Source organism: Microtus ochrogaster, unplaced genomic scaffold, assembly GCF_000317375.1.
Source record: "Microtus ochrogaster isolate Prairie Vole_2 unplaced genomic scaffold, MicOch1.0 UNK5, whole genome shotgun sequence".
In the NCBI taxonomy this organism is placed as follows: Eukaryota; Metazoa; Chordata; class Mammalia; order Rodentia; family Cricetidae; genus Microtus; species Microtus ochrogaster.
The window spans coordinates 7,504,035-7,516,867 of NW_004949103.1; the positions used below are offsets into that span (position 1 = coordinate 7,504,035).

Here is a 12,833-nt window from a genome sequence, read left to right on the forward strand (position 1 = left end):
CCAAACCAACCAAGGCACACACAAACAAGAGATCTGAAGATGGCTCAGAAACTTGGCAGTCATGAAGATTAACAAGTTGAGGTGCCTGCCCTTAGCCTCCTGCCTTTTCTATACTGACACATGAGCTACAGGTCTAGTTTTAATGTTTAAAATACAGGATGTTATAAAACCACCTCAGTAAAGTGTTAGACTATATAATCATAAAGGGTCCTCACCTATGCCACACTCATTCTCCTCAGGCAGAACAGCGTCGTCAAAGTTTCCTTCCCTGTGGAGTGATTGCCTTGTACCAGGAACATGTTTCTCAGCAAACCTTTCACTAGTCCATGTGCCACTGTGGTCACTTTTTGCAGTCAAGTCCCCCTCCCGTTGTGGAGTAGATGGAGCTACATGGCAGGCAGCTGGAAGGACTGCTGTGTGGGAAGGACCCATTTGTGACTCTTGGCCAGTAATACATTTGGTGGTAGTTTTCAAGTTGTTCTCAGGTGCCTGCTGGTCAGGACACTCCAATGCAGCATCTCTGATGGGCAGCATGTCATCAGTTTTAGCACCAGCATTTACTGCTGCCAGACAGTGACTACTGCCAGAGGAGTCCTCAGCAGACGTCTGTTCTGGTCCTGTCAGACAGTTGGTCTCAGACAATTTGTCCGACACCGAGTTTGCATTCCTCTCTGAGTACTTTCTTGCAATACCACTAGCTGTGCTACTGTGTCCTGCTGCCTCTGCCTCTGCACTTTTGTTCTCCCTCTGAACAGAGGTCAGCAATGCATTCCTTTCTTCTGAATTGAGATCTTGACCCGGGCAGTCCTTGCCATGTCTGTCTTCCTCTCCTATGCATGAAGCAGTACCTGGATGGCTTTGCCCTGCAGAGGGCTCACAGACTGGCAGCCTGAAATTCTCCCCTTCGGTGCTCACTGCCATCAAGGGGCCCACTTCTCTGACTATTGTGGATGGCCCAGGGCACTGACAGTTACTCTCAGCCTGGAGGCTGGGCATGGGTAGTTCACACTTACTTTGCTTTGTAGTCAAATGATCACCATTTCCTTCTGGGCTGTGTATGGCTGGCTGGTTCTCTTCATGTCTGCTTAGGCTAGAGCACATCAGCACACACTCTGTTGTGCTGGTGGAGATAATGGCGGCATCACTCAGCTCTTCCCCTCTCACAGTGGTGCCCTGGTCTTCATCTGTAGGGACAGTACCAAGCATGACTGCTTCACGTCCTTCAGAGGTGCTTGTGGAAATCATAGCAGTGTCCCCCGTCTCCTCTACTGGTATGACTGCTTCCTGAGGGACAGCACTGGACACAGAGCCTTCGCAGTCTTCCACTGAACTTGTTGAGATAACCGCATTCCCATCAGTAACAGATGGTACATTTTCACTTACACCAGAGACAGAGGCTTCACAGTCTTCCGCTATGCTGGTAGAAATGAGAGCACACTCATCCTTTTCTTCCTTGCTGGTTGAGGCAAGAGGACTTTCAGCTTCAGCATGATGAGCACTAGGCATAGGTACCTCAAAGTCCTCGGTGCTTACCAAGACTGGACCTGCAGTGCTTTCCTCAACTGCTGCAACTGGCTGCTCGCTCTTAGCACATGTGACAGTAACTGCGCTGGAAATAGGAACTTCGAATTCTTCCCCTATGCTTGTGGAAATCATGGCACACTCATCCTTCTCTTCTCTTCTGGTAGCACAAGTGAGTTGGCTCTCATCACCTGAAATTGCACTGGGCATAGGAGCCTCAAATCCTTCCATGTGTATTCTCGTGTCTTCTGTATTTTCTTCAGTGCTCAGAGGACACAAATGCCCTCTTCTCACATCTATTGTTGCACTTATCTGAAGGGTGCAGTCATTTGTACTGGTAGAAATCATCAAGCCATTGCCTTGACTTTTACTCCCAGCTAAGCTGTCCTTGTTGGAAACATCAGAACTGGCTGTAGAAGCCATAAGGCCATCACAGTCTTCACTTTCTACAGAAGTGATGACACCTTCATCTTTTCCCCTGGGTGATGTGTGGCCGACTTCATATTCTGGAACTGCACCAGACACGAGAACATCATCACTGCCCCTCACCAACCCAGTGGAAATAGTTGTATCTTCCACTGTTTCCTTCCTGTTAAGCTGACTATCACTGTGATGAGAAGCTGCACTAGCCACAGGGCCTTCACTACCACCTAGAGCTGGAGGCCCATCATTGTTCCCTGTAAAGGCACTGGTCACACTGCTTTCCACAATCCCTTTGGCACTGGAGCAGATATCAGTGTCTTTGATTTCCTTCTCTGCACCACTCACACTATCAACATTACTGTCATTTGTATTTACAGTGGTCGCCCCAGCCTCAGCGTCCACATGTTCCATTGTAGGGCCAATCTGAGCACCCCTTTCTGCACTCTCACAAACTAACATTCCTTCAGTTTCTTCTATCCCCGTGCAAGTCGAAGCATGGCTGGTTTCATTTCCTCTTCCAGTACTAGTCACAACACCCTCACCCTCATCATCCTCTTCTTTTGCACCTGTGCTGGTCACAATGTCTTCGTCATCGCCGGGACCAGCAGCCACCAAAGGTATGTTTGTAATGTCTTTGGTCTCTGTGCTATCCATTGCACTCTCCGCATTCTCTTCTGTTTCAGAACTTATGGCACAGCGTTCACTGCTGTCTTCTGAGCCTGTGCAGTTTGCTGACCCTTCCCCCTCTTCTTCAGTAATGCCTGTGCTGGTGACTGCACTCTCACCTTCTGTACCATCACTTGCAGAACCATCTCCTTGGTTGGCACTTGCCTCGCAAGGCTTATCACCATTTACTTGGACCACATCTGCACCTGTAACTACCCGTTGTTCTGGGGTTCCCACTCCAGTTACCAAGGAGAAGATGAAGCTATCACTTCTTCCTTTGGCTTCAGTACATGTCACAGTGCCTTCTGTTTCTTTTTTAGAACCAACTCGTGTCCTATTTTCCTGGGACCCAACAACATCTTCACTGCTCACAGATCCTGCTCTTATTTCTGTGCCAGCACTTGTAACAGCCCCATCACTTTCAACTTCACCAGTAAAAGTAGCAGTCCCCTCAACTGTACACGAAGAACCATCACACTTTTCCTCAGAGCCTGCACTGGTTACTGCATCATCTTTTTCCTCTGTTGTAACACTGTTCACACTGGCTTCAGTTTGAACTGTATGAGCTACCAAGGGGTCTGCCACTCTGTCTCCTGATTCAGCAACAATACATTCTCCACTTTCTCCTTCCTTGGAACTTGTGAGCAAAGTCTCACTTTCAGCAAATCCTTCTGTGACAACACCCCTACCCTCTTCAGCTGCAGCAAAAACAGTGCACTCACTGGCTTCTGCCCCAACCTGAAGGGGATGGTTTCTAGAGCTTGCACCCATTATGAAGCCTTCATCTGCCTCAATACTTGTACAAGGTAAGGTCATCCCCTTCTCTCCTGTTTCAGATGAAGTGGTGGTTGCATCCCCAGCCTTGATGGGATTTAATATGATGCCTTTGTCCTTCCCTTCAGTACTAGTAGCAATGAAAGCTTTGTCTTGTCTACCAGATCCTGCTGCCACCCTCTCCATTTTCCCATGCCTTTGCTGTGACACAGAAGCAGTATCACGCGTAGCACTGGTATCTACCTCATTGTTTTCAGTCTTCCTTTCCACATCAGTTGGTATTTGTTTACTTTCGTCTGGATCTCTGTTATGCTTACGTCTGACTGTTTCTGCTTCCTTTCTTGTACTCAGGTCTACTACATTCTCAACAGCAGCACTGTCCTGTTTTATATCAGGCTCTACATTCAGATCACTCTCTTTTTTGGCTGTGCCCATCAAGTTCCTTTGCTTGCTAATATTCTTATTTTCTCCACTCATGCCCGTTGACTTGCCAGCAAGAGGTATACTTGCTTTGTTTTCTTTACTGTGCAGCAATGTGGTCTGGCCATCTTCAGGAAGGTGCCTTTTGCTACTGGTGTTTGCTTTTGATGGTATATCTGCTGTGGAGCCATCACTACTTTCTTTGCTGCTACTTGTCTTATGGACTTCTGACTTCTTAATCATCAAACTTTGGTTAGGGCTATCATAATTATTTACAAGGGAGGTGCCAGCAGTGCCACCTTCCGGAATCATTTCTCTGTCAACTGCAGGAACTGTACTTGAGTCATGAGATTCTTTCTGAGATACAACAGCAGAGCCTGAGGATGATGAGAGGTCTGAGTCTGTAGAGCATTCCAAAGAAGCATCCCCTTGAGCGCCACATTCTTCAGTGGCTCTGGATGTGCCTTTCAAACTCTTCTGTATCCTCTCACTTTCTGACGGGGCCCTAGAGAGCACTCTCCGACTCCCTTCGGAGTCTACATTTATGTCATGGGCTCCTCGCTGAACTGGCTCTCTTTCCCTAGTTGGTTTTGCTGTAGCACTTTGAATATGCACTTTCTTGGTCAAGGTGCTTTTATGGTCAGTATGCTTTTCAGAATTGCTAGTAACTGCTAGTCCACGCCCTGATTTACAGGTCACAGCTGCTGGCTTTGAATCTATCATGGAAGTTCTTAACTCATCCTTTAAAACCCCAGCAGCAGCTTTATGTTTTGTAACATTTTCAAAGTCAATGTCTTGCTGAGAACAATTATTACTGATGTCTTGGGTTTTAGAATGTTCAGACACATTTTCTGCAGTTGCCTCAGAATCAATTTCCATTGGTTCTTGTTCATGGATGGATGTGGTTTCACTGCTTTTTTTGGTTCTCTGCAGGGAGGAACTACTGGCAGGGCCTAAACTGGTTGCTGCTAACTTATCTTCCTTGGCCATTTCCTGCGATATGCTTCCTCTTCGGTTTTCACACAATCTTTTGCTTAATTTCTTTTCTATGACTGAGCCATTTCCTTTGCCCTTTTCATGACTGCTGTCAACTTCTTTACCATCCTTGTCATCTGGTTTATTTTCTTCTTTTTTTTTCATGTCTTTACTACTGTGCTTTAAGCCTCTGCTTCTGTGCCCATCGGAGAACCTCCTCTCAGGTTTGGAGGAGGTTGAGTCTTTATCGGTCTTATGCTTCTCTTTTACCAGCGGTAACTTAGTTTTGTGCCCAGAGTCCTTCTGAGCACCATGTGCTGAAGGTGTAGCATTCTCCGGTGCAGGGTCAATGCCTGCTTCTTCTGAAGATCTGTCTTCAAGTTTGGACTTGCGTTGCCTTTCTGGGTCATTATCTTCTGTATTCTTCTCCTTATCAGGCTTTGAAGCTGTCACCTGTTTTGTGACACCTTCTTGAGATTCTGTTTCAGCAACTTTTATTTGTTTACCTTGACCTTTTGATTTAGACTTTAACACAAGCTTCTCTTCCAATAAGCTCTTCATTTTTCGCCTCTCTTTATGAATCTCTTCAGGCTTTAAACTGCTATCGGCATTAGTGGAGTCTGTCTCACACTTCTCTTCAGAACAGCTCTCACTTCTTTTCTGCAATGTAACACTGTGCTGCTTGGAGCTTACATCCTTCTGAAGTTTAGAGTCACTTGACCTTCTCGACTTGTGCTCTGCCTTGGCTTTTTCAGATGGCAGGTGCCTCTCCTTTTTGCTATCTTTACGTGCATGCTCATCTGTTTTTATAGAGTACTCAGAAACTGGCCTTCCGTCTCTCCCCAACACTGACAACTTCCTTTCATTCCTGTGCTTACTTTTACGTTCAGCTTTATCATCTGAAGAAAGTTTGGTTTGTTGACTTTGCTTCTGAGTATTTTCCTCTACTTTTAAACCTTTCTCAGAAGAGTGAAGTTCAGTCTCATCACCTGCTTTATGTATCCCATCACCTTTGTATCTGTGTTTTGAAGACAATTTTTCTTCTGATTGAGCTTTCTCCTTCTCAGGTTTCTCCTTGGTGGACTTTGCCTCTTTTTTAGGCAGGCCTTTCCCATGAGTTTCAGATTCATCTTTCTTTTGATACTTTTCATTTTTAAGGGTGCTTTTCTGTTTCTGGGGTTCATCCATGTTAATTTCTAAGCGTTCTGTTTGCTTTTTTACATCTCTTGTATCGGTTTCTTCCGGAGCTCCTTCCATTACAACAGGGGTGGATGTCCGTCGCTTATGTTCTCTTTCGACCTTCGACTCAGTTTTGTTTTCCTCAGCTGAATGCAGAGATTCTGAAAGCCTCCGGGCAGGCTTACTTGATTCACCTTTTCCATGAGCATGCTTCAGGTCCTTGGAAGAGGCCTTTTCTTTTTCATAGTGCTGTCAGAAAACATAGGATTCCTATGAGACACATGTTATACATAAGCTTACTATTAGGTACACTTAATATGTGAGCTCTGGAATATCAGAGACAAATTCATCTGCTCCACAGATAATGCAGCCTATGGTAGGTATTAGACACCACTAAGCTCAAACTCACTGTAATATAAGTGTCTAGATGATCACACTAAGTCTTGCATTCTTCCCAGCTTTACGGAACAGTTATTCCACCTAGCCAACCCATACACTTAGAAAATTCTATAAGTGACTATAGCTCACCAATACCCAATAGTTCTTAATAAATGCAAGCTAAGGAACAGTCTGGTGTTTTTCAATATAAAAATACACATGCCGATGAAGTAAAGGTTTATTTTTAAATCTAGAAACCCAAATCACTTATAGAAGCCATGTGAATTTGTATAATACTCTATTTATAAAATATATAAATATTTTATAATATTTGGATGTACTATACATACAAACTGAGTAACAGTGTAAGCATATACATGTGACATAAGCATATACACATATATATGTTCATGTGTTCTGGGGAGATGTTGGGGAAGCATGGACAGTACTTAAATTTTCCTTGTTACCCCAGTTTTGAAACTTAGAACATTAACATGTAAAACTTTATGAGATAATTTCCATAAAAAAGTCACAAAAGCAAGTTACACATCTAAATATATGCATTAACATATAAGGATGTATGCCTAAATACAACTCCAATTTCTAAATAAAGAAATTTACTGGTTATTAACAATTACTAAGTCATTAGTGTCTCTATTCCAGAAACATCATGAGTTAGTTAGCTATAGAATTATGGATATGTTTATACAAATAAAAGATTTAAACTCAGTTAAAGCCAAAATCTGTTCCAAGAAAATAACTGAACACAGGGAATAAATGTATTCAATATATCTATTTTCACAATTTTTTTTAAATCCCAAGACAAGGTTTCTCTGTGTAGACCTGGCTGTCCTGGAACTCAGAGATTTGCCTGCCTCTGCCTCCTGGGAGGAGAGTGTGAGATTAGAGTGCTAGGATTAAGGGGTGTACCACCACAACCAAGTTTATTTTTAACAATTTAAAATGAGCACATTCTGGACATAACCTTAGTGTCAAATACAAGCTAGTGCTTAAGTAAATAAGAATGCATCCATTCAGTATGACAACAGTCAATCATTGAAAAATTATGAAGCCTATGAGGTAACACAAGGTGAGCAAATTCTTAATTTTTTTTGGTTAGAGTAGTTTCCCTCCAAAAGACTATGTGTATGTGGACAGGAAACCAAAGAGATAAAGTAGAAGACCTATTATGGGGATTTTAGTTTTCTCTCCTCTTTCTTCTTACTGACAATTTTGTTATTGCTATACATAAGAAACAGGATAAAGAAGGTACAGAAACAGTTTCTTACCTAGACCAAACAAAATCATATGCATCGACTCATCACAACAAGGAATTCAGGTCAGAATGGGACGAGGCTTAAGGTGAACAGAGTGGTTTTAAGACATCACACAGAAAAGATTGTACTAGGCTGTTTCACTGCAAAGGAACATGAATAACCCACCCGTAACAAAACGGCAGGTGACAAGGGTCTCATTAAGACGTACCTCACTTGTTTTGAGGGCTTCTTTGGACTCTTCCTCAGTCTGCTGTTTCTTTTTGGAATTCTCATCAACATTCCTGAGAGGGGAGTAAATCAAATATGAATTTCTAATCTGAATCTAAGAATCTCACAAGAAAGTTGAAAGAAAAGTCTTTTCTTTGCCATGATTTCTCCCTTCATTGGTGGAGGACGGTTACACTTCAATTTAAACCTCACTCTTAGTCATCAGAGAGCACAAGCCAATCCAATTGTGGCATGAACTGCTTCTGGTCTAAAGGAAAACATGTTACAAGGACAATCCCTAATGTGCTGCACTGTGAACACTATATCTGCTATGCAGACATTTGAAAGCCCAACCATCTTTTCAGTAAGCAGGGAGGCCTTTATGATTCAGAGCAAGATGAACAGGATACAATAAATCTGAGAACTGACATCTCTCTGAGTTCTGTAAATCTACTTATCTTGAACTTTATGATTAATTTACATAATTGCAATGATGGGCTGGACAGAGAGTGCTCAATGACTAAAAGCATCTGCTGCTCTTTCAGAAGCTCTGGGTTTGGGTCCCAGTATCCACATGGCAGCTCACAACGACTTTTAACTCCAGTTCCAGAGCATGCAACACCAACTCCTAGTCTCCATAGGCTCCTGCATATATGTGGTACAGATAAATGCTTATGTATACACATACACATAAAATAATAAAAAGTAAACTTAAAAAAAGAACTGTAATTTAATAAAACAGTAAAACTGTAGGCCATGGTTCACATCACATCACAGCTACTTTCAAGAGTCTCTCTGCCTTTGTAATTTTTAAACAATTAGCAATGACAATACAGTGTTTAAAAAATTAAGAGAACCTGACTTTATGTGAAAGGAAAAAAATGATGGGATGATGTTAAAAAAAAAAAGTGCTGAAAAGACTGGTGAACAGATGCACTCATTGTTAGTAAGTGGTTACCATGGACCCAGACAAGATACTTCTCCAAGTACTTCCTAGGGCCCTTAAACTATCAATTCTCTGATACTCAGTAGAAACTTCATGCTTATGTCTGTTTATTTCTGGAGTACAATCTAAAGTTTCTGTCAGATTCTCACAAAATTAATTAAAATATTACTTTAAAATACTATATTCTTAACACAATGAAGGCCATTATAAACACACGGTAACATCTATATTCAAGGTGAGACTTTCATTTTCTTTCTTTAATCCAACAGATTGTTGTTTTCTTTATTCTGTTTTTCTGCACGACCCCCCCCCCCACTACAATTACTTCCTATTACAAAGTAGTAAAAATTATTCCCATGGGTGCATCCACTTCCGTTTTTCAATTAAGAATGTCAAGGTCAACAAGATGGCCCAGCAGGTAAAGCTGCTTCCTGCCAAGACAAGTGACCTGAATAGTATCCTTGGGACCCACACAGAATAATGTGCCCCCAAAAGCCACAAGTTGCCAAATAAAAACCTAGATCAGGTATGAGATGCCTCCCCTCAAATTTTTTGCTGGGAGGAGGTCTCAGAGACTTCCAGCACAATATAGGCTATTGCCACCAATCCTAGTGGTCACCATAACTTGATGGTAAGATCCTATTACTGACAACAACACACACCTTGGTCACAGGACATGGAGAAATCAAGCTGGTGCTACTCTAAAAGCGTCCTCCCTGCTCGTTAGATTTCATAGTTGCCAGAGGGTTAAGCAGCCTCCTGGGGATGGAGTGAGTCATCAGCAGTCCTAAAGTTGTGGACCTGGTGAGCTACAATAATGACCAGCATGGCAAGACATGCTCATAGGTGCGATACTGGGATGAATGTCATGGATGCCACTAATCATTCTGCTGGATTGAAGGCCTGATCTATAAAAAGAAACACACGCCTAGTACTGTAAATCTGACTTAAAAAATGCATAATTGGGGAGCACATAGGACCCAGGGGTGAACACACTACCGTTATTCTGCTAAAGAGATAAAATACCAACGTGCCCTATAAATTTTTATCTCTAAAAAAGCCAGATGTGCTGGCATACACCTTTAATTCCAGTACTGGAGAGGCTGAGGCAGAAAGACATCTGTGAGTTCAAGGCCATCCTGGTCTACACAGGCAGTTCCAGGGCTATTTCTATACCTACAGATTAGTGCAACTCTCAGACTGCAACAGAGATGTTTCTCTGCACAAAAACGGTAGTTAACACAAAAACTCACAGCCCATCAAAATGCAGAGACTAAGTAAAGAGGACTTTTTTTTTTTTTTTTTTTTTTAATGGGGAGACAGGGTCTCTTTCTAGAGCCCTGGTTGTCCTGAAACTCTCTATGAAGAGCTAGCTGGCCTCAAACTCACAGAGATTCCACTGCCCATTCCTCTTAAGTGCAGGGATTAATGGTGGGCACCACCATGCCTGGTTTTTTTTTAAGACAGCCTATGACCACTTTCAATGCCCTCTTCTGGAAGCACACCAGTAATGTGACAATTAGAACACAACCAACAAAAATGTACCTTGAATCTTTTCTTCTCCTTTTGCTTAAGGCTACTTTTTTCTCTAGAACTTTCCGTTCTTTAAGGACTTCTTTAATTCTTGGGGTTTTCAGTTCCAAAGTCTTGGTTGATGAGTCTTCTAGGTCCACACTACTTTTCCCTAGAAATACACACACACACACACACACACACACACACACACACACACACACACACACACACACACACACACACACAATAAGTAGATAAATAAATAAGCTTGGCTTTAGAAGACAGTTTTGTGACAGTGCTATATTCACTTTTCACTACGGTTTTATAATTACTTTAAAGCACAAAATAGCTTTGACTGGATCTCAATTTCTGCTAGGAAAAACAGATCTCAATTTTGTTGTAGTTATTCTGCCAAATAAATGTCAGCATACTCCCCAAGATCAAAGAGAGGAGCAGAAAAGGAAAGGGAAAAGCAAAGCTGACATCAGGTGCAGTCTAGCTGTGCGTTCTTCACCAGAAATGCTCACTTTTATCCACTACTCCAGGATAAATTACTTCCACACTGAGGAACAGATCACACTATGCTATATGCATATGTCACAAGCAATATGAGACTAACTACAAGATGTGTATAATACACTCTCAAATAGCAGCAATATCTGCTATACCTTGGCTCTTCACTTTGGAAGATTTTGTCTTCTCTGCTTTCTGTTTTCGTTTTTCTTCAAGTTTCTCTCTATTGATTCGTCTTCTCAAAAGTCTCTCTTCTTTTTCTTTAGCCTAAAACCATAAAATTGCCTGACAAATTATCAGGGAAAAACAGAGACATTCTGAGAGAACACATGTGAGAAAAAACCGAGAGTGCCTCTTGGAGGGAGCGATCTGGCCCAGCAAATGAGGCTTGGGTGTAACTGCCAAGTATTCAAAGTTCCCCAGCTAACTCAGTTTTAGTTTGCTCTTCTGATGTTCTTACACATCAATGGGATACACACATACATAAGGCTAACAAGATGGCTCAGGGGTTAAAAGCACTTGTTCTTATAGAAAACCCAGGATCAGTTCCCAGCACCTACATGATAGCTAAGAACCATCACTAACTCCAGTTCCAGGGGATTCAACACCTTCTTCTAAATTCTGCAGTCACTAGGTACACAGATATACACACAGACAAAACATACACATAAATCTTAAAAAAAAGTAGACATACACTAATGTACGTACGGCTACGATTGCTCTATTTTGGAAGCTACCAGATGATAGAAGACACAGACAAGAAAGCTTTTAATTACTGTTTTAGAATCCTTCGGTTTGAAAGGGAAGATATGACTCTGAGAAAAGAGGATTTAACAAACTAGTTGTTACAACAAAAAAGGGGGAAAAGCTATAAAAATATGAATATCAAGCTTAAGTGGGTAAGCCCCTCATAGTTTTTCAATTATTCCTAAAGGAACAGTTGAAATGCAGATTTAAGAGACAGGTAAATTCTACACCAATCTGTCTTGGTGGTTATATTCCTGGGACTTTCTGAGGGCAGAATCTCAGTAAGGGAGAGTTTACAATAATTTTGTTATTCTTACTACCCCTTTCTGCCTCAGAGCTCACAGCCAAAATTTCAAAAATCCTAAGCAGGTGCACAGCTCCTATCCAATAGCCTCTCTAAGAAAGAAGTCTAGAAGGAAAACTAGCTAGCAATCACATTTTTGTAGTGTTTTCTGCAACATCCCTCTTTATCTTGAAATATTTTCATATTTTAATGTTTCTTAAATTTTAAGCCATTTAAAAACCAATGAATTTTGCTTTAAAAGCTATCATTAATTGAATGATACTTGATAGAAGCATTTTCAAACCAGGAAATCAATGGACTGCATTTCCCCCAAAATATACTTGTTGCACACTGTATCTTTATATGAAATGAGGATTTTCATAATATGCTGCATTTTTTCACTTGTTAGTAACAATGATACAATCACCTTTTTGTCTAGTCTACGCAGTTCCATGGCAAGCTCCCTGAGGGCAAGGTCATGTCTGCTCTGTGCAAACTTGTACCTTGGGCAGAATACTACTCAAATTTTGTCAACCTGGTGCAACAGGTTAAATCACAACAGTTCTGAACCTGGGCATTGCAATCCCTTTGAGGGTTCAACAATCCTTTCACGGGGGTCTCATATCAGATACCCTGCATATTAGATATTTACATTACAATTCATAACAGTAGCAAAATTATAGTTATGAAGTAGCAATGAAATAATTTTATGCTTGGGAGTCTCCACAATATGAGGAACTGCATTAAAGGGTCATAGCACTAGGAAGGTTGAGGGCCACTGTTAAATCAGCAAGGGAGGGAACTTAACTTACAATGGACTGGCGCCGTTGTTCTACTGTGAGTTCATCATCAGAATCACTGTAGTACTTTGAGTAAAGGTAAGGTTTGTGAACATAAGCATGCCGTACACTTTTGGCTTTCCCATCACCAGACTCAGTGGTTTGAGTTTTTGCTTTATTCTGCTTGTTTTTCTCTTCATCTGGAAAGAATTCAATATAAAGAGTGCTTC

General features: G+C 41.7%; 1 protein-coding gene across 3 annotated transcripts in view; it reads right to left on the reverse strand.

Annotated features, from left to right (window-relative positions):
• The window catches only part of Bod1l1 (biorientation of chromosomes in cell division 1 like 1), a 55,917-nt gene that overhangs the window by 28,274 nt on the left and 14,810 nt on the right, over positions 1-12,833 (reverse strand). For all 3 annotated transcript variants that reach the window (XM_013353310.2, XM_005365973.2, XM_013353311.2), the window contains exons 6-10: positions 12,637-12,803; positions 10,950-11,061; positions 10,312-10,450; positions 7,822-7,894; positions 216-6,207 (exon numbers count right to left, since the gene is read on the reverse strand). In XM_013353310.2, the coding sequence (XP_013208764.1) occupies positions 216-6,207; positions 7,822-7,894; positions 10,312-10,450; positions 10,950-11,061; positions 12,637-12,803 (6,483 nt within the window). The remainder of the gene's footprint in view (positions 1-215; positions 6,208-7,821; positions 7,895-10,311; positions 10,451-10,949; positions 11,062-12,636; positions 12,804-12,833) is intronic.